This window comes from Zea mays, chromosome 1, assembly GCF_902167145.1.
Source record: "Zea mays cultivar B73 chromosome 1, Zm-B73-REFERENCE-NAM-5.0, whole genome shotgun sequence".
Lineage (NCBI taxonomy): Eukaryota > Viridiplantae > Streptophyta > Magnoliopsida > Poales > Poaceae > Zea > Zea mays.
In genome coordinates, this window is record NC_050096.1 from 189,904,450 (window position 1) to 189,925,681 (window position 21,232).

The 21,232-nt window shown below is 54.1% G+C and overlaps 2 protein-coding genes and 1 pseudogene across 2 annotated transcripts in view; 1 reads left to right on the forward strand and 2 right to left on the reverse strand.

Annotated features, from left to right (window-relative positions):
* The first annotated feature begins 5,646 nt into the window (after positions 1-5,646).
* LOC103641813 (serine--glyoxylate aminotransferase) lies at positions 5,647-7,248 on the forward strand. Its single transcript, XM_035964189.1, has 2 exons — positions 5,647-6,749; positions 6,860-7,248. Exon 1 carries the CDS (start codon positions 5,676-5,678, stop codon positions 6,390-6,392), a length of 717 nt encoding a protein of 238 aa, XP_035820082.1. The 5' UTR covers positions 5,647-5,675; the 3' UTR covers positions 6,393-6,749; positions 6,860-7,248.
* A 127-nt stretch (positions 7,249-7,375) lies between these two features.
* Positions 7,376-8,118, reverse strand: LOC103641802 (uncharacterized; annotated as a pseudogene).
* A 682-nt stretch (positions 8,119-8,800) lies between these two features.
* Positions 8,801-21,232, reverse strand: part of LOC103641792 (wall-associated receptor kinase 5) — a 39,175-nt gene continuing 26,743 nt past the window's right edge. Inside the window, exons 6-7 of the mRNA XM_020546596.1 lie at positions 10,284-10,436; positions 8,801-10,215 (exon numbers count right to left, since the gene is read on the reverse strand). Coding sequence (XP_020402185.1) covers positions 9,323-10,215; positions 10,284-10,436 — 1,046 coding nt within the window. The 3' untranslated portion in view covers positions 8,801-9,322. The remainder of the gene's footprint in view (positions 10,216-10,283; positions 10,437-21,232) is intronic.

The following is a 21,232-nucleotide window of genomic DNA, read 5'->3' on the forward strand; positions in this document are numbered from 1 at the left end:
CGGACTTTTCTCCTCACTTGTCCTGAGACGTGGTCTCCCATTCTAGATCTAGTGGGTACAAGTGCGGTCACTGCACGGCGGTAGCTGGGGTCAGTGGAGCATTGTACGCTAAGGCGGTGAGCCCTGGCCGCGAACGAGGGATCGATGGGGACGGTTGATATGTGTGGGGACAGAGTGCCCTGACATGTCGTGTGTTTAGGTTTACCTTGCAAGGTTGAAACTCGATTCAAATCATCTGCTTCTCACAGCTAATGAGATTGCTTGATCCATTGTACTGCATTGAGTAATAAGTGGAAATGAGGTTACTTTCAAAAGATGTTGATTGACTAAATTGCTTGATACCATGTATGGATAGTTAAGTGCTCATCTAGTCTAAATTATTATTCTAGAACTTGAAAAGCTAAAACTTGTTTTTAGACTCAGCTAGTGCTTTTGGCGAACCAAACCCCTCAGCCAAACAGCTTCATGGTCTAGAGGTAGAGGAGTAGACTCCTCACACCGGGTAAGTCTAGCTGAGTATTAGTATACTCAGCCTTGCTTGTGGCATAATTTTTGCAGGTACTTCCTTGATTTGGTTGATGGTGTGACTTGGCCTTCATCCCTGCCACTGGGATAGATGGTCGAGTGGGTTACTGCTTCCGCAGGAGAGGACCAGGAGGAGTAGCATGGCCAAGCTTCGCCATGTTACTCGGTTTTCTCTGTTAGTTATTTCCGCTACATTAAAATTTATGGTTACTATTTCTAAAACTCTGATAATGTAATCACTACCGATACTTCTTAAATTTGTGGTATTATGCTTTATTGTATTTCTCTGTGCCTCACCTTCGAGTGAGCTAGTGGTATTCGATCCTAGATAATTGGCTTTATCAGACTAGATCTGAGGGACTAACGGGTTATTCCGATTTAAGTGTGTTGCTGCCTTTAAAGGTGCGACTTGGGCATTTAAGCTGGAATAATTCGGGCGGTTCTGCCACAGTTATTAGTATAATTTTTGAACATGATGCATGCATAACCCAATAATTACTGAATCAACCTCCGTTGATCCCCAACTTCCTATAGATTGCACTCCATTATCTGGTCTTACCACATAAGAACTTCCAGAAAGTGGCAAGGTAAGAATGAAAGAATATTTCTGGATAAGTATTTGAAAATTCTTTTTGAAATGCTTCATATTATCTGAAGAGATGGGCTTCGCTCCGATACCAGCTGTAACGGAACCTCCCAAGTTATTAGGCCCACCTACAGTTGTCCTTGTCCTATGGACCTTGGACTACCCTGTAGATGTACATAATTACTCGACAAGTTCGGTATCTGTATCCTCATTTCCTTGCCCAAGAGCGCTTCACCCGTCCTGCAGATATTACAACACATCGGAGGAACGAATAAGCGGAAGTAATTACAATAACTTAGTTTACATTTATTCAAATATAGAGAAAGAGTATTATAGTTATTACAGAACCAGGGTGTATGAGTGCATAAGTAGTATTATTACAAACTTAGGAGGCAACCCCCCCCCCCCGCATAAAAGTACACTGTTTTTCAAAAGGGAGGCCAACATCCTCCTGCAACCACTTCACTGTCGAGACTCCTCCTTGGGCACCACCTTAGAACAAAAACAACAAAAGTCTGCTATTTCCTCACCTACAACAACATGGGTTTGAAAATCCTAAGTACGGAGTGTACTTTCGTAAGTCTTACCCGTCAAAATAAAAGACTCTCAAGGAATATGCTGGCTTGAGGGAGTCAAGGTAAGGCTGATCAAAAATCAAGACTCTGTTTGCAAAAATGCATACTAATAGTGGATCCTTAAATATCCAGTTTTATTAGCAAGTTAAGTCATTACCTGAATCTAGAGTTTTTTCTACCCTAGTTCAAGCACTTGGCCTACACTAGCCATCTTTTATCAATCCTTTTAGTTCGCTGGAATGCTACGTGTAGGGCAGTGACCAAGTCTTCATGTCTGAGAAGTAACGACGATCCAAATCGATTAATACCCAGCTGGGGATCTCCAATCACACGACATATGTAGCACTTAACCCTTGCATATATCAAATCGCCACCAGGTTTCTTAAGACTAGACCGGGTTCACGCTAACCGAGAGCACAGATACACCACCCTCCAGCCTCTTGCTACGGAGGGTACACGCTACTCTCGCCATCTCTCCACTCCCATTGCGTGTTAGCCTTTCTAGTATTAGTCTGCCCGAGGCAAAGCTTACCCATGATGAGGCATGTGACTAGTTAAAAGGTCTTCAATCATCAAGCCTACATCGAGACGGTCCTTAATCGACTCAGACAAAGACACTACACCGAGACTCTCTTCTCGTGCAAGTCACCCGCCCAGTCCCAGCTTTATCATTTAAACCCAAAGCTTGGTACCTGGTAGAGGTAATTCTTGTCTGATGTTGAACCCATCACGGCCATGATGGATCCACCATCAAGTTTTATTTTTGAAAACATCCCATTCCACTTGAAGCATGACCTTTTTGCTTAAAATAAAACATTTGTTTTTCTAAAGCGGGACTAAGCATTAGAAAATCTTTTAATAAAATAGGTAAACAAGGAATGGTAAACAGTTCCAAGGAAGGAAATGCATCAATTGGTTTAGCACACAACTCCTATCACCTAATGCATTATATCAAGTGATAAAAGTTTAAAACAGCAAGGAGGTGGCAAATGCACCAGGGCTTGCCTTCTTTTGTAGGGGAGTCGGGCTCTGTTCCACAAATATCAAAGTAAAAACAGTTCCCGGCAAGTGGATTCTCAGGTGGTGGTGTAGCTTCTTCTTCTTCAACCACTACTTCTTCCTCGCTCTCTATACATAACCATATATAACCATGAATGCTCATGTGATGATTATGGAAATGCAATGATAATAAGGGTATATCAAGTTATGGTCTTGAATACAATTTTCCTTCACGGTGCACTAGGGAAACTAGGGTCTTCTAGGTTAATATCTCATTTTTCTAAGGCAATTATTAACTAGAAGACTAGGGTTTTAGGTTTCGGGAATCAAACAATGTCCAAAGCATATCAAACTTTCCCCATGGGTTCTAAGTACCATATTGGACTTACCTAAAAAATTTGTGATTTTTGGAGTTACCAAGTATTTTCTAAAATTCCAAAGGTATAGGCTTAACCCCTTTTAAATACTGAATAATTCCTAGTTTGGGCTAAAAATCTTGGAACTATTTTTGTTAAATACTAGAGAAATTTAGGAGTCCAACAAAATTGTTCTCATATTTTTAGCATTTTTATATAATTTCCTACAAATTCTCTAATCTGTCAGCAAAAAGAAAAGTAGAAACAATAAACAGTGTTGGGCTCAATTCAGCCCAAGTCGGCCCACGGCAGGCGAAACGTGCCCGCGCGCGCGCCTGTGTTGCCAGGTTTGCACAGAGGACCCTGTCGATTTGAAAACCCCATAAGGAGTCCTTAGCACTAGTTCTCTTTGTCACTGACATTCGCAGTTAGGCCCTTCCCTTTCTATTCCTTCGCAGGGTGAGGTCCCCAACCATGGACGGCGGAGCAGTGGCTCCGGCGAGCCTGTACTGGCTGGAAAACACAATGACCGACGCTCAGGTATGGCCGACACCTAATTCAACCCCTAACGACTATTACCCCTGAAACAATTGCAAAGTTCTAGCTCCTAATCTCTCTGTCCACGATGAGAGCGCGAACTACGGATGAACCGAGGCGTTCCCGGTGATCCTACGCGTTCTAGCTCAATTGGCCGGGTCGAGAAGCATCAAGGGCACACAAGGGTACTGAAACGAGGGAACAGAGGGCGTGAACGGGCCTTGAGACGGTGGTCCATGATGTGATAGCTCACGGCGGCGTGGAGAAGCGAATTGGGGGAAGAGAGAAATTGGGAGGCTCTGGTGGATAATCCGAGGCAAGGACTGGTGCGTTGGATGCGTAATTACCTAGCGGAGTTCACTGGGGCGGCAATTTATAGGTTCCATCGGCGGTGGCGGCTAATTTTGAGAAGACACGCGGCGGGAGGAGAGAGGGGTAGTCACTAGCGTAAGTGATTCGTGGCTTTCACCGTGGCTTGACCACCGGCGATGACCAAACATGCTAAGGCAAGTCACTGCGACGTGGTAGAGCACCTAGGCACGTGGCACCCGAGCGGTAGGCGGCCAACTCCGGCGAGTTTATCTGGATCGGCCGTGAGGCAAGTGGGTACGGTGGCCAGGGCGGAACAGTGTCCTAAGCTCATCCCCAGCGCCTGATTTTTCACCGGGGATCGTTATCCGCGTTCAACCGGGCGTGAATCGCGACGCCGGCGCGAATCCGGGCGCGAGATCACCGGCGGCGAGGGGGCTGAACCTGTGATCTTATTCAATCATTGTACCATGGCAAGCACCATCAGAGCGTCTGACAGAGTGATTTCAGGAGCCAGGATCTTTGATTTTTATGTAGCAACTACTTAATCTATTTGTATCAAAGTTGTAGCTCTATATAATAGCTACAATTCGACTACAGAGATCTTGCTCATTTGCTTACTCCCTCGAGCTTGAATCGAGTCCAAAGTTCATCAGAACTCACTGTCAGTCAGTATTCAGTCTCAGGGTGGTCTGACAGCCAGACTTTAAACCTATTTATCTCCTATTTTTGTACAACACCAAGGCTTAATCACTTAAGCAAAGTTGTACTCCTATCTTAGTTGTACAAGTTTGCTATATTGACATAGGACAAAATCCCAATGGATTTAGAGATATAAAGCTCTAAAGTTGATCCCATTCAACAGAAATTCAGACTTAGCCACATAATGCTCATGTGACACTTTTGCAATTAAGTCCAAATTCTACTATTCTACTTGCAAATTCTCCAACATGAAGGATAGTTGGTTTGAGGTGCTCTTTTACTTTGATATTTGCACTTTGGTCCAAAAGTGCACAAAATTTACAATTACCCCCTTAGGGTTTTAATTAGGGTTTCTAGGGTTTGTTTTTAGGGTTTTGGGCACATTAGGGTTTTGGTGCCACCAAAGTCCATCAAATGTGATACCTTAGGAATATTTCTCATAACTTTTGGGGTTTTTAGCTTATTTGGGCTTCACTTACATCCATAATCCCTAACTCAGGGTTTAGTACCCTACCCTAAGGTTAACCACTCATCAAGTCCTAACATCACAACTTGATTGAAAATTTGACCTAGTGAATGCATTCTAGGTGTAACAACCATATGAAATGTCAATGCACATGATGTTATGCTCAAGTTTTGGTGATAGTAACACCAGGGGTGTTACAGGGACGATGTGTGGGCTGGGGGCCGCGGGGGGTATGTGTTATGGGTGCCGTGCCTAAATGTGCTTTAACCCTAATCGTGTCGTGCCCGTGCTGGCCCAGCGTGCCCACTCGTCGGCCCAAGCACAACACTAGGGATTGGGCCGTGCCAGCATGGGCCCGGAACCGATCGTGCCATGCCGTACCCCGTGCTTGCCCGGTTAACTAGGCTTTGTTGGCCATCTATAGAGCTACGGTAGCTGGCATTTTTTTACTCACATTTGCAGTTTTGTCAATTCAGATTTACGCTTAGAAAGAAAGAAAAGAAAAGACGTTATGACTTATGAGGTAGAGGTCCAATTGTCCAGTACTCCGGTCAGTGTTTAATGCCGCACCGTTCTTGCGCATGTGCCCGCAGGGAACCGGTTCATAGTAATCAGCTACGATGGTGGACTACGTGTATGGCCCCGGGCGGACCCACCTGTTCGTGCCGGGCCCCGTGAACATCCCGGACCCCGTGATCCGCGCCATGAACCGGCAGAACGAGGACTACCGCTCGCCGGCGGTGCCGGCGCTGACCAAGGTCCTGCTGGAGGACGTGAAGAAGATCTTCAAGACCACGACGGGCACGCCCTTGATGATCCCGACGACGGGGACGGGCGCGTGGGAGAGCGCGCTGATCAACACGCTGTCCTCGGGCGACAGGGTCGTGTCCTTCCTCATCGGGCAGTTCAGCCTGCTGTGGATCGACCAGCAGCGGCGCCTGGGCTTCGACGTGGACGCGGTGGAGAGCGAGTGGGGCCAGGGCGCCGACCTGGCCGCGCTGGAGCGCAGGCTCCGCGACGACGCGCCGCGGCACGCCATCAAGGCCGTGGCCATCGTGCACAACGAGACGGCCACGGGCGTCACCAACGACCTGGCCGCCGTGCGCGCGCTGCTGGACAAGCACGCGCACCCGGCGCTGCTGCTGGTGGACGGCGTGTCGTCCATCTGCGCGCTGGACTTCCGCATGGACGAGTGGGGCGTGGACGTGGCGCTCACGGGCTCGCAGAAGGCGCTGTCGATGCCGACAGGGATGGGCATCGTGTGCGCCAGCCCCAGGGCGCTGGAGGCCAGCAAGACGGCCAGGTCCGTGCGCGTCTTCTTCGACTGGAAGGACTAACTCAGGTTCTACGACATGGGCACGTACTGGCCCTACACGCCCTCCATCCAGCTCCTCTACGGCCTCCGCACCGCGCTCGACCTCATCTTCGAGGAAGGGCTGGACAACGTCGTGAGGAGGCACAACCGCCTTGGGACAGCCACCAGGCTCGCCGTCGAGGCGTGGGGGCTAAGCAACTGCTGCCAGAAGGAGGAGTGGTTCAGCGACATCGTCACCGCCGTCGTCGTGCCGCCCAACATCGACAGCGCCGAGGTCGTCAGGCACGCGTGGAAGCGGTACAACCTCAGCCTCGGCCTCGGCCTCAACAAGGTCGCCGGGAAGGTCTTCAGGATCGGCCATCTCGGCAACCTCAACGAGGTAGTGCACTGCAGGACGGGTTGAGTTATATAATAATAGCAATTCGTTAATTAATCACTGCAACATACTATATCTTGAATGATGCCCCAACATTTTTCCTTCTTTGTCAGCTGCAACTGCTGGGATGTCTGAGCGGTGTGGAGATGGTGCTCAAGGATGTGGGGTACCCAGTGAAACTAGGTAGCGGCGTGGCGGCCGCGGCGGCGTACCTGTCAAACTCCACGCCGCTCATCCCATCTAGGATCTGAGAACAGTGTAAGGGGATGATATCGCAAACAAGGCAGACGAACGAACAAAGCGTGCAGACATCTCCGCTTCTGCTGCCTCGTAGAGCAGCTTATTGCCTGCAGTAACAAACTATCTCAGAATGTAAAGTTAAATTTCACACCCAGTTGTTGCTACATAGTAGTATAGTTTTATGAATTACAGGTTTGATTAAACTTCAAATTAATCTACATGTATAGCCCTGCCCAGATTTAACTATACTGGGATCGTATTACTTACCAATCAACTCTGCTTTTTACAGCAGTAGTTTTTTTTCTTTCTGAAATCCGATCATAGGACATGCCATTCTCACAAACAGAAAAAAAAAACACACTCTCACAAGTCACAAATCACTGGTAGTCTGGTATGTATTGCTGGTATCAAGTCAAGTCTTTGCGCGATCATAGAATAAAAGTGTTTCGAAAAACGAAGTACATATACTGTAACTCAATGTAAAAACGGCGAAAAATTCAGTAACGAAACCGAAAAACTTGAAGCGAAGTACTGGCTGTTGCGCTGAATAATATCAGGCAGCTTTGGCGAGCTCCCTGTCGACGGCGACCTTGAGGAAGCTGCCTTCGTCTAGGACCATCTGCACGGGGAGGAAGCCGAGGCCGTTGCCACGCCGAGCATCACCTCCTTCATATCCGCGCGGAACTCGTGCCGGTCCACCATGCCGCTGCCGTCTCTGTCGAACCGCGCGAACAGGCCGCGGTACAGCTAGGGGTGGTAATGGATCATGACCCTAATACTTCCTTCACAAAGCAATAAGACCCTTAATTTTGTTAGTTCAAAATTGTATTGTTTTATGATCCGGCCCTAACTTGATCTGATCCTTAAATTTGCTAGGCTAAATTAAATGGCCCGTTACCACCCCTAGGTACAGCGCCCTGAGCTCCTCCGGCGCCACCGCGGCCTCGTCCGCGCCGAAGTGCCTCTCCAGCACCCGCAGGCTCATGAGCTCCCCGGCCATCTCGGCGTAGGTGAGCAGGCCGTCGTGGTCGGCGTCCAGCGCGGCGAAGCGGCCGTCAACCGAGGAGTTGAAGGCGCGCTCGTCCTCCACGAAGCTCCGCACCGTGCTCCCGTCTAGGATCTCCACGCTCATCTTCGGGTTCCTCTCGCTGTTCGTGTTCCTTGGATGTGTTGGTGTGAGAGTTTGCTCTAGGCTCTGGCCTCTGCGCTCTGCCTTTTTTTATAGGGTCGCGACTGGACGTACCTGGAAGGCGCGTGTGGGACGACGGTTTCTGCAGACGGGTTGGGCTGGGCCGGTGGGTTTTGACGCCGGTCAGATGCCGTGGGCGCGAGTTGTGTGGCGGGTGCTTCGGAACTACGCGAAGTGGCCCGTTCAGCCGTCGTTTCATCGTTCCACTACTGGGTCTATTCTATGAAAGAAAACGTGTGCCAGGTGCCCAGGTCGGTTGTTGGTTGACGGCCAGTGGTAAACTGGCCAGTAGAACTGACATGGTTCAAAAAGAGTACGACCATAGCGAATGAATCCATGTCACCAAAACGAAGAATCAGCATCGAATTCTTAAAAAGAGCATGAATCAGTGTAATCCCATGTTGTAATATTCATATTTACCTAATATGGAATTTCTTTTGATTTTTTAAGTGAAAATATCAAAATTCTACTTTTCAATGCTATTACATACTCCAAATCTCAAGTTTATTTCAATACTAATACAAATTCCAAATCTCAAGTGTATTACAACTATGTATTATGATTGGTTTTAGAAATTATTACAATTAGAGTACCAAATTTGTAATCAAAACAAAACTAAAACGCATTACAGGAAATTACATTATATGTAAACATAGCAATGTCATATGTATTATATACATATACACACCATATATACCATAGTCTTATGCGAAGGGAACAAAATATACCATAGTTCCTCTCTGAAAATAGATGGTTACTATAGATGTGTCCAACATCCAAGCAAATACTAAGGTTAGCGAACCAAACTAGATGCTGCCGCAAGTTCTTGCTCCAAACTGTAGCACCCAGACATCATTGGAATTGTTAAATGTTCCTCATTATAAATTGGATTCAAACGTTCATGTGGATGTTGAGCTTCTGCGCATAACAAAGGTTCCATTTCTCCACCCTTTTCAATCAAAAGATGTGTTTTATTCCGTAGCCTCTTTGTTCTTAGACATTGCAATCTCATATCTACTTCTTTCATGCTTGGTCTATGCCCTCCTTTGGATCTTAAGCACACTTCTATAAGTGAGGAGATATCATTAATCTCTTCTTGGTCTGCCTCTTCCACAACTTGAGAATCTATTATTTCCATGAGAGTCCCTTACTGTAGTCCTTCAATAAAGTAATGAGATAAGTTTTGTTTGGCACCCGATTCATTGATAAAAATTGGTTTCTTTCTTGTCAAAAGTTCCACAAGTATCACTCCAAAACTATACACATCACTCTTCTCAGTTAGAGAACCAGTATAATAATACTCTGGATCTAAATAACCGAATGTTCCTTGGACAATTGTCACCACATGTGTTTCATCAAGGGATAGAGATCTTGAAGCACCAAAATCTGAAACCTTTACAGTGAAGTTGTCGTCCAAGAGTATATTAGAAGACTTCACATCTCTATGGAAAATTGGTATTGCAGCAGCTGAGTGTAGATAAGCAAGTGCTCCTGATGCTTCTGTTGCAATCCTAATTCGATCATCCCATGACAACAAGCATTTTGTTGCAATATTTTCATGAAGAATGTCATACAAAGTGCCATTCGATATGAACTCATAGACTAGCAAGGGTACCTCATCTTCTAGGCAACAACCAAAAAGCTTCACCACATTGCGGTGAATGATTTGAGATAAAATAGCAACCTCATCGATGAACTGATCTATCTCTATTTGCTCCACTATTTTAGATTTTTTTATAGCCACGACACGCTGATCAGACAAAATCCCTTTGTAAACAGTGCCATGCCCACCATGACCTAGAACACGAGTAGCATCAAACTTGTTGGTTGCTTCCTCTAGTTCATCCAAAGTGAATATCTTTGTTTTGTTTGTAGCATTTTCATTTGATATTAGTTGCTCCAAGAGTAGACCTTGATTTTTCTTGAAGTACTCTCTTCGAATTCTCCTTTGGATACCTTTTTTCCACTTACCGGTGAGTACAATTGCACCAAGTGCAAAACTTATGGATCCAAGACCACAAACAAGCCCAATTACAATCCCTACATCCATTAAATGAGACCATGAATATTTCATGTCTTTTAATTTGTTGCATAAAGACATGACTCACCAAAAATTAGAATACGCTGCTTAGCTGACATGACACATTTATGCTTTTTTGGATCATACTCTTTCCCATGAGGGCAACTTGTACAATTGAAGCCTCCATCAAAATTGTGGCATACTCCATTGCATTTATTTGGAATAAGGCACTCATCAATATCTGTAGCAATAAGATGGTTGTAAAGGTTGGTGGGGCAACAAGTAAAGCATGCATGCATTTATTGTCGTTTCGAAAAAAGTAATACAATGTGTGATCATGTAGAACCATTGGTGATACCAGTAGTTGTCTGACCCTCTATTTATCGACACAACAGTTATTGGATCCATTAATTCTATTTGTAAAGAAAATCAGTCCTCCTTTATTATGCAATTAGTAAATAGTCAACAACCCTACAAATCTATATCTAAGTTACTCGCTTTTACCCAAAATATAGTATAAAGTAAATCCTTAATTTTATTACTATTTTATCACCTCTACCATTTTCTAAGATATCATAAATTAGCCCTCCACAAATATGCATCTTATTACCTATATGTGTTATTACATAGAATAAACTAAAACAATCCCTTAAATCTGTAAATCTGTATATACATTATCTAAATATGTTTTATGGAAAAGATACTATAACTCCTAATACTCTGATAAATACCCATTCCTACTGCTATTGGTGTGCGTGTGTGCCTGTGTGTGCTTCCCCCGCCCCTTCCATACTCCTCCCGCGCCCCTTCCATCCCCACCGTGCTCCATGCCCCGGCCTCCACCATCCCCGCCCCACGAGTCGTCCCCGGCCTCAGAAATCTCGCCGCGCCCCGCCCCAAAACCTCCCCTACCTCCCACCCAGAGAAGATCTCATCCACTACCGCCGGGTCGCCGTCCTCCCTTCCGCCGCGCCCCTCCTGTTCCACCCGCTCCGATTGCTCACCGCAGGTGAGCAGCTTGTCGCTCGGTCGCTTCCATTTGGGCGGCCCCGTCCCGTGCTTAGATCCGGGCGCGGGCCTCCTTCCTCCAGAGTCCAGACTCTAGAGTCCTCAGTCCTCACCGGCTTCTCCTCCCTTCCTGTCACCGATGGAGCTGTTCGCACGCGCGAAGGTGGTGCGGCTCAGGAGCCACCACAACAAGTTCCTGTACGTGGACAAGGACGAGGTGCGCGTGACGCAGGACCGGGACGGGTCCTCGGCGAACGCGCGGTGGACCTTCGAGGCGGCGCCGCACAGCGCGGGCGCCGTCCGCCTGCGCAGCCGCTACGGGCGCTACCTCACCGCCTCCGGGGAGTCGTTCCTGCTAGGGATGACGGGGCGGAAGGTGACGCAGACGGCGCCCCACCAAAGCGTCCGTGGACTGGGAGCCCCTACGGGACGGCTTCCAGGCGCGCCTCCGCACCAAGGCGGGTCACTTCCTCCGCGCCAACGGGGGGCTCCCGCCCTGGAGGAACTCGGTAACCCACGACGTGCCCCACCGCACCGCCACGCAGGACTGGGTGCTCTGGGACGTCGAGGTCGTGCAGCTCCTCACGCCTACGCCGCGGCCCGAGCGCACCGGCTCCGCGCCTGTCGGGGACCATAATTAGGGGTACCCTCAAGACGCCTAATTCTCAGCTGGTAACCCCCATCAGCATAAAGCTGCAAAGGCCTGATGGATACGATTAAGTCAGGGATCAGTCCACACGAGTGACTCGATCACGCTTCGCCCGAGCCTAGCCTCGGCCAAAGGCAGCCGACCTCGAGAGACTTCCGTCTCGCCCGAGGCCCCCTTTTTATGGCGGACACATCACCGGCTTGCCCGAGGCCTTGGCTTCGCTCAGAAGCAACCTTGACTAAATCGCCGCACCGACTGACCAAATTGCAGGGGCATTTAACGCAAAGGTGGCCTGACACCTCTATCCTGACACGCGCCCCCGGCAGAGCCGAAGTGACCGCCGTCACTCCACTGCTCCACTGGCCAGTCTGACAGAAGGACAGCGCCGCCTGCGCCACTCCGACTGTAGTGCCACTCGACAGAGTGAGTCTGACAGGCAGTCAGGCCTTGCCACGGCGAACTACGCTCCGCCCGACCCCAGGGCTCGGACTCGGGCTAAGACCCGGAAGACGGCGAACTCCGCTCCGCCCGACCCCAGGGCTCGGACTCGGGCTAAGACCCGGAAGACGGCGAACTCCGCTCCGCCCGACCCCAGGGCTCGGACTCGGGCTAAGACCCGGAAGACGGCGAACTCCGCTCCGCCCGACCCCAGGGCTCGGACTCGGGCTAAGACCCGGAAGACGGCGAACTCCGCTTCGCCCGACCCCAGGGCTCGGACTCGGGCTAAGACCCGGAAGACGGCGAACTCCGCTCCGCCCGACCCCAGGGCTCGGACTCGGGCTAAGACCCGGAAGACGACGAAACTCCGCCTCGCCCGACCCCAGGGCTCGGACTCCGCCCTGGCCTCGGCCGAACGACTTCCGCCTCGCCCGACCCCTTGGCTCGGGCTCGGCCATGGCAACAAAAGGCAGACTCAACCTCGGCTTCGGAGGAACCCCCACGTCGCCCTGCCTAGGGCACAGACCGCCACGTCAACAGGAGGCGCCATCATCATCCTACCCCGAATCGACTCGGGTCACGGAGAACAAGACCGGCGTCTCATCCGGCCAGCTCCGCCAGAGGGGCAATGATGGCGCTCCACAAGCTCTATGACGACGGCGGCCCCCGGCTCTCTTACGGAAGCAGGACAACGTCAGCAGGGACTCGACCGCTCCAACAGCTGTCCCTCCATCAGGCTCCGCCGCACCTCCGACAGCCACGACATCACGCCAGCAGGGTGCCCAGATCTCTCCGGCTGCCACATTGGCATGTACCTAGGGCGCTAGCTCTCCCTCCGCTAGACACGTAGCACTCTGCTACACCCCCCATTGTACACCTGGATCCTCTCCTTACGACTATAAAAGGAAGGACCAGGGCCTTCTCAGAGAAGGTTGGCCGCGCGGGACCGAGGACGGGACAGGCGCTCTCTTGGGGCCGCTCGCTTCCCTCACCCGCGTGGACGCTTGTAACCCCCCTACTGCAAGCGCACCTGACCTGGGCGCGGGACGAACACGAAGGCCGCGGGACTTACACCTCTCTCACGCTCGACTCCGGCCACCTCGCCTCTCCCCCCTTCGCGCTCGCCCACGCGCTCGACCCATCTGGGCTGGGGCACGCAGCACACTCACTCGTCGGCTTAGGGACCCCCCTGTCTCGAAACGCCGACAGTTGGCGCGCCAGGTAGGGGCCTGCTGCGTGCTGACGAACAGCTCCCCGTCAAGCTCCAGATGGGCAGTCTCCAGCAACCTCTCCGGCCCGGGACGGTGCTTCGTTTCGGGACTCTTGAGTTCATGTCCTTCGACGGCAGCTACGACATGATACTTCTTCCACCGCCGCGCGACTACGACAATGGCGGCCGACAACCCGCCCGCCGGCGGCGGAATCGACGACGTCTTCCCCGCGTGGTGGAAGAGCAACATTCGGGCTCGCTCCGTTCCCTCCCCCGCCAACGGAGGAGGAGGCGGGGCCGTCAAGGCCAGACGGGAGGCCGCGCTTCGTCGGCCGTCGTGCGAATCGACGCCCCCGACGCCCCGACGGAAGGCACGCCGGACGTCGACCTCGCGTTCAAGACGGAGGCAAGCGCCGTCCCCCCGCGGCACGCTGACCCCGAGCAAGAAGACGACGCCGGCGAGCTCGCGGAAAGCTTGCAGGACGTCGCCCTCGAACCAGAGATGACGGCGCAACCAGTCCCCGATGTGACTACGTCGCTCCTCGTCGACCAAAAGGTAACGACTAACTTCCATCTTGCGTCATTTCGACTCGGCCTCAACCCGCCAAACGACCTCGTTTTGGCGGGCGCTCTCATTGAGGCGAGTGCAACCCCACTGAGGTTCCGTATGCGGTCGCCTTGGGACCGACTGACGGACGTCTCGACCTACGGGCCCTCTGGGTCCGAGGAAGATGACGATCCCGACATCGGTTGGGATTTCTCCGGACTTGGCAACCCCAGTGCCGTGCGGGACTTCATGACCGCATGTGACTACTGCCTATCCGACTGTTCCGATGGAAGCCGCAGCCTTGGCGACGAGAGCTGTGGCCCAAGCCGCGAATGTTTCCACATCGAGCTAGGGGATCCCACCGAAGGCAACCATATTGGCATGCCGGAGGATGGTGATCTCCCTAGGCCGGTGCCTCGCGCCGACATCCCACGGGAGCTAGCTGTGGTCCCCGCTCCGGCGGGGGGTTACGACCCACAACTCGAGCAAGTCCGCGAGGCACAGGCCAGGCTCAACGAGGGAACAGGAGCGCTTGAGCCGATCCGTCGGGACGTCGGACATGCATGGGTGGGCCAACCCCTGGCCGGAGAAATACGTCATCTGCCCCAAGGTCTCCAGCACCGCGTCGCCAACGATGTCAGGATCAGGCCGCCGCCCGCATCCAGCGGGGTCGGTTAGAACCTGGCAACCGCAGCAATGCTCATCCGCGCGATGCCGGAGCCGTCAACCACCGAGGCTCGGCGAATCCAGGGAGAACTCAAGAATCTCCTGGAAGGCGCTGCGGCCTGGCGGGCCGAGAGCACTGCATCCCGAAGGCAAGGATATCCCTCGGGACCTCATGCCGCGACTTCCCGATTCATGCGGGAAGCCTCGGTCTACACCGGGCGCACGCGCAACACCGCGCCTGCGGCGCCGGGCCACCTCGGCAACGAGCACCATCGACGCGACCGTCAGGCTCACCTCGACGAAAAGGTGCGCCAAGGCTACCACCCCAGGCGTGGGGGGCGCTACGACAGCGGGGAGGATCGGAGTCCCTCGCCCGAGCCACCCGGTCCGCAGGCCTTCAGTCGGGCCATCCGACGGGCGCCATTCCCGACCCGGTTCCGACCCCCGACTACTATCACGAAGTACTCGGGGGAAACGAGACCGGAACTGTGGCTCGCGGACTACTGCCTTGCCTGCCAACTGGGTGGAACGGACGACGACAACCTCATCATCCGTAACCTCCCCCTGTTCCTCTCCGACACTGCTCGCGCCTGGTTGGAGCACCTGCCTCCGGGGCAGATTTCCAACTGGGACGACTTGGTCCAAGCCTTCGCTGGCAATTTCCAGGGCACATACGTGCGCCCCGGAAATTCCTGGGACCTTCGAAGCTGCCGGCAACAGCCGGGGGAGTCGCTCCGGGACTACATCCGGCGATTCTCGAAGCAGCGCACCGAGCTGCCCAACATCACCGACTCGGATGTCATTGGCGCGTTCCTCGCCGGCACCACTTGCCGCGACCTGGTGAGCAAGCTGGGTCGCAAAACCCCCACCAGGGCGAGCGAGCTGATGGACATCGCCACCAAGTTCGCCTCTGGCCAGGAGGCGGTCGAGGCTATCTTCCGAAAGGACAAGCAGCCCCAGGGCCGCCCATCGGAAGAAGCTCCCGAGGCGTCTGCTCCGCGCGGCGCCAAGAAGAAAGGCAAGAAAAAGTCGCAATCGAAACGCGACGCCGCCGACGCGGACCTTGTCGCCGCCGCCGAGTATAAGAACCCTCGGAAGCCCCCCGGAGGTGCAAACCTCTTCGACAAGATGCTCAAGGAGCCGTGCCCCTACCATCAGGGGCCCGTCAAGCACACCCTCGAGGAGTGCGTTATGCTTCGGCGTCATTTCCGCAGGGCCGGGCCACCCGCCGAGGGTGGCAGGGCCCACGACGACGACAAGAACGAAGATCGCCCAGCAGGAGAGTTCCCCGAGGTCCGCGACTGCTTCATGATCTATGGAGGGCATGCGGCGAATACCTCGGCTCGGCACCGCAAGCAGGAGCGCCGGGAGGTCTGCTCGGTGAAGGTGGCGGCGCCAGTCTACCTAGACTGGTCCGACAAGCCCATCACTTTCGACCGGGCCGACCACCCCGACCATGTGCCGAGCCCGGGGAAATACCCGCTCGTCGTCGACCCCGTTGTCGGCGATGTCAGGCTCACCAAGGTCCTGATGGACGGGGGCAGCTGCCTCAACATCATCTACGCCGAGACCCTCAAGCTCCTGCGCGTCGATCCGTCCTCCGTCCGAGCAGGCGCTGCGCCCTTCCACGGGATCATCCCTAGGAAGCGCGTCCAGCCCCTCGGGCGACTTGACCTCCCAGTCTGCTTCGGGACACCCTCCAACTTCCGAAGGGAGACCCTGACGTTCGAAGTGGTCGGGTTCCGAGGAACCTACCACGCCGTGCTAGGGAGGCCATGCTACGCGAAGTTCATGGCCGTCCCCAACTACACCTACCTGAAGCTCAAGATGCCGGGCCCCAACGGGGTCATCACCGTCGGCCCCACGTACAAACACGCGTTCGAATGCAACGTGGAGTGCGTGGAGTACGCCGAGGCCCTCGCCGAGTCCGAGGCCCTCATCGCCGACCTGGAGAACCTCTCCGAGGAGGTGCCAGACGTGAAGCGCCATGCCGGCAACTTCGAGCCAGCGGAGACGGTCAAGGCCGTCCCCCTCGACCCCAGTGGCGACACCACCAAGCAGATCCGGATCGGTTCCGGGCTCGACCCCAAATAGGAAGCAGTGCTCGTCGACTTTCTCCGCGCAAACGCCGACGTTTTTGCGTGGAGTCCCTCGGACATGCCCGGCATACCGAGGGAGGTCGCCGAGCACTCGCTGGATATTCGGGCCGGAGCCCGACCCGTCAGGCAGCCTCTGCGCCGATTCGACGAGGAGAAGCGCAGAGTGATTGGCAAAGAGATCCACAAGCTAACGGCAGCGGGGTTCATCAAAGAGGTATTACATCCCGAATGGCTTGCCAACCCTGTGCTTGTGAGGAAGAAAGGGGGGAAATGGCGGATGTGTGTAGACTACACTGGTCTCAACAAAGCATGTCCGAAGGTTCCCTACCCTCTGCCTCGCATCGACCAAATCGTGGATTCCACTGCTGGGTGCGAAACCCTGTCCTTCCTCGATGCCTACTCAGGGTATCACCAGATCCGGATGAAAGAGTCCGACCAGCTCGCGACTTCTTTCATCACGCCGTTCGGCATGTACTGCTATGTCACCATGCCGTTCGGTTTGAGGAATGCGGGCGCGACGTACCAGCGGTGCATGAACCATGTGTTCGGCGAACACATCGGTCGCACAGTCGAGGCCTACGTCGATGACATCGTAGTCAAGACGCGGAAGGCTTCCGACCTCCTCTCCGACCTTGAAGTGACATTCCGGTGTCTCAAGGCGAAAGGAGTCAAGCTTAATCCTGAGAAGTGTGTCTTCGGGGTCCCCCGAGGCATGCTCCTAGGGTTCATCGTCTCCGAGCGAGGCATCGAAGCCAACCCGGAGAAGATTGCGGCCATCACCAGCATGGGACCCATCAAGGACTTAAAAGGGGTACAGAGGGTCATGGGATGCCTCGCGGCCCTGAGCCGCTTCATCTCACGCCTCGGCGAAAGAGGTCTGCCTCTGTACCGCCTCTTAAGGAAGGCCGAATGTTTCGTTTGGACCCCTGAGGCCGAGGAAGCCCTCGGCAACCTGAAGGCGCTCCTTACAAAGGCGCCTGTCTTGGTGCCGCCGGCGGACGGAGAAGCCCTCTTGGTCTACGTCGCCGCAACCACTCAGGTGGTTAGCGCCGCGATTGTGGTCGAAAGGCAGGAGGAAGGGCATACATTGCCCGTTCAGAGGCCGGTCTACTTCATCAGCGAAGTGCTGTCCGAGACTAAGATCCGCTACCCACAAGTTCAAAAGCTGCTGTATGCTGTGATCCTGACAAGGCGGAAGCTGCGACACTACTTCGAGTCCCATCCGGTGACTGTGGTGTCATCCTTCCCCCTGGGGGAGATCATCCAGTGCCGAGAGGCCTCGGGCAGGATCGCGAAGTGGGCGGTGGAAATCATGGGCGAAACGATCTCGTTCGCCCCTCGGAAGGCCATCAAGTCCCAAGTGTTGGCGGATTTCGTGGCCGAATGGGTCGACACCCAACTGCCAACGACCCCGATCCAACCGGAGCTCTGGACCATGTTTTTCGACGGGTCGCTGATGAAGACGGGGGCCGGCGCGGGCCTGCTCTTCATCTCGCCCCTCGGAAAGCACTTGCGCTACGTGCTGCGCCTCCACTTCCCGGCGTCCAACAATGTGGCCGAGTACGAAGCTCTGGTCAACGGATTGCGGATCGCCATCGAGCTAGGGGTCAGACGCCTCGACGCTCGCGGTGATTCGCAGCTCATCATCGACCAAGTCATGAAGAACTCCCACTGCCGCGACCCGAAGATGGAGGCCTACTGCGACGAGGTTCGGCGCCTGGAAGACAAGTTCTTCGGGCTCGAGCTCAACCACATCGCTCGACGCTACAACGAAACCGCAGACGAGCTGGCTAAGATAGCCTCGGGGCGAACGACAGTCCCCCCGGACGTCTTCTCCCGGGATCTGCATCAACCCTCCGTCAAGCTCGACGACACGCCCGAGCCCGAGGTACCCTCGGCTCAACCCGAGGTACCCTCGGCTCAGCCCGAGGCACCCTCGGCCCAGCCCGAGGTACCCTCGGCCCCCGAGGGCAGGGCACTGAACGTCGAGGAAGGGCAGAGCGGGGCCACACCAGATCAAGATTGGCAGGCCCCGTATCTGCAATACCTCCGTCGAGGAGAGCTACCCCTCGACCAAGTCGAGGCTCGGCGGGTAGCGCGACGCGCCAAGTCATTCGTCTTGCTGGGCGACGAAGAGGAGCTCTACCATCGCAGCCCCTCGGGCATCCTCCAGCGGTGCATCTCCATCGCCGAAGGTCGGGAACTGCTGCAAGAAGTACACTCGGGGGCTTGCGGCCACCACGCAGCGCCCCGAGCCCTTGTCGGAAATGCTTTCCGGCAAGGCTTCTACTGGCCAACGGCGGTGGCTGACGCCACTAGAATTGTCCGCACCTGCGAAGGGTGCCAATTCTATGCGAAGCGGACACACCTGCCCGCTCAGGCCCTGCAGACAATACCCATCACCTGGCCCTTCGCTGTATGGGGTCTGGACCTCGTTGGTCCCTTGCAGAAGGCGCCCGGGGGCTACACGCACCTGCTGGTCGCCATCGACAAATTCTCCAAGTGGATCGAGGTCCGACCTCTGAACAGCATCAGATCCGAGCAGGCGGTGGCATTCTTCACCAACATCATCCATCGCTTCGGGGTCCCGAACTCCATCATCACCGACAACGGCACCCAGTTCACCGGCAAAAAATTCTTGGATTTTTGCGAGGATCACCATATCCGGGTGGACTGGGCCGCTGTGGCTCATCCCATGTCGAATGGGCAAGTAGAGCGTGCCAATGGCATGATTCTACAAGGGCTCAAGCCTCGGATCTACAACGACCTCAACAAGTTCGGCAAGCGATGGATGAAGGAACTCCCCTCGGTGGTCTGGAGCCTAAGGACGACGCCGAGTCGTGCCACGGGCTTCACGCCGTTTTTCCTGGTCTACGGGGCTGAAGCTATCTTGCCCACTGACCTGGAGTATGGCTCCCCGAGGGCGAGGGCCTACACCGAACAAAGCAACCAAGCTAGCCGAGAGGAATCGCTGGACCAGCTGGAGGAAGCTCGGGACAGGGCCTTACTACACTCGGCGCGGTACCAACAGTCCCTGCGACGCTACCATGCCCGAGGGGTCCGGTCCCGAGAACTCCAGGTGGGCGACCTGGTGCTTCGGCTGCGGCAAGACGCCCGAGGGAGGCACAAGCTCACGCCCCCCTGGGAAGGGCCATTCGTCATCGCCAAAGTTCTGAAGCCCGGAACATACAAGCTGGCCAACAATCAAGGCGAGATCTACGGCAACGCTTGGAACATCAAACAGCTACGTCGCTTCTACCCTTAAGATGTTTTCAAGTTGTTTATATACCTCGCACCTACGCAAAGTTTAGTCGTCAAGGAAGGGTCGGCCTAGCCTCGGCAAAGCCCGACCCTCCCTCGGGGGCTAAAAGGGGGGAGACCCCCTCTGCGTCGAATTTTTCCTCGAAAAAGGATCTCTTTTTAGCAGGATTTCTTTCGTGCTTCCTGACTACTTCGGAAAAGCGGGTCCTGGAAACGACGAGGTACACGTAAGCAGCCAAGGCTGACCGAGCCGAGGGACTCCTACGCCTCCGGGATACGGATACCTCACTCATCACCTTCTGCGATAAGTAACTTGCGCTCGGATAAAGCGACTCCGTGGACCGAACGAGTCATCACGCTCGGAAGCTCTCCTGCCGAAGCAGTCCTTCAAGCTTTCTCGACTAAGTCGGGGACAGGGCCTCATGGACGAGTGAAAGTACGCGTAAGCCGCAAGGCCGACCGAGCCGAGGGATTCCCACGCCTCCGGGATACGGATACCTCACTCGTCCCTTCCGCGAAAAGCAGCTCTCGCTCACACAAACATCCCTGTTACCGACAGAGTCCAGATGCTCGAAACAAGAGGAAAAAAGACGCAGCTTCGCAAGCGCGGCGAGGGTGTGTTCTTCTGGCCTCGGCGGCCGCAGAAAGCACACGCTACAAGATGATCTGATCCTGCAGGCTCGGGTCTTCACGCTGAAGGGAGCCGTAGCACCCTCGGCATCGACGACGTCTTCAGCAAAGCCCGACCCAGCCTCGGGCGGCGCCGCGGTCCAGGGACTCCTCCGGGAATCCGGACCGAGCAGGCGGCTCAACCGGTTACCCCTGGGGCCTCGGTCAACCGGCTTCCAAGGGCGCCAGTCCAACCCGAGGCATCGACTCATCGACTTTGGCGTCGGCTCCGCTGACGGACAACACGGCTAGGCTCCGGCCAACCAGGTTCCCATTCTCGAGCCAACTCCGCCTCTGTTCATACTGATATCGCTACCCCTGGCCTCGGTCCACCGAAGGGCGGCCGAGGGGTCTCTTCAACTAAGCTAGAGGAGCCCCAGACAACAAGGCCGAACGGGCCGAGGGATTCCTACGCCTCCGGGATACGGATACCTCACCCGTCACCTTGACATGGGGCAACTCATGCTTGGTAAAGCGGTTCAGATAATCA

Coding starts and splice junctions, on each gene's coding strand:
- LOC103641813 (XM_035964189.1), top strand. CDS start 5,676: ATGGTGGACTACGTGTATGGCCCCGGGCGGACCCACCTGTTCGTGCCG.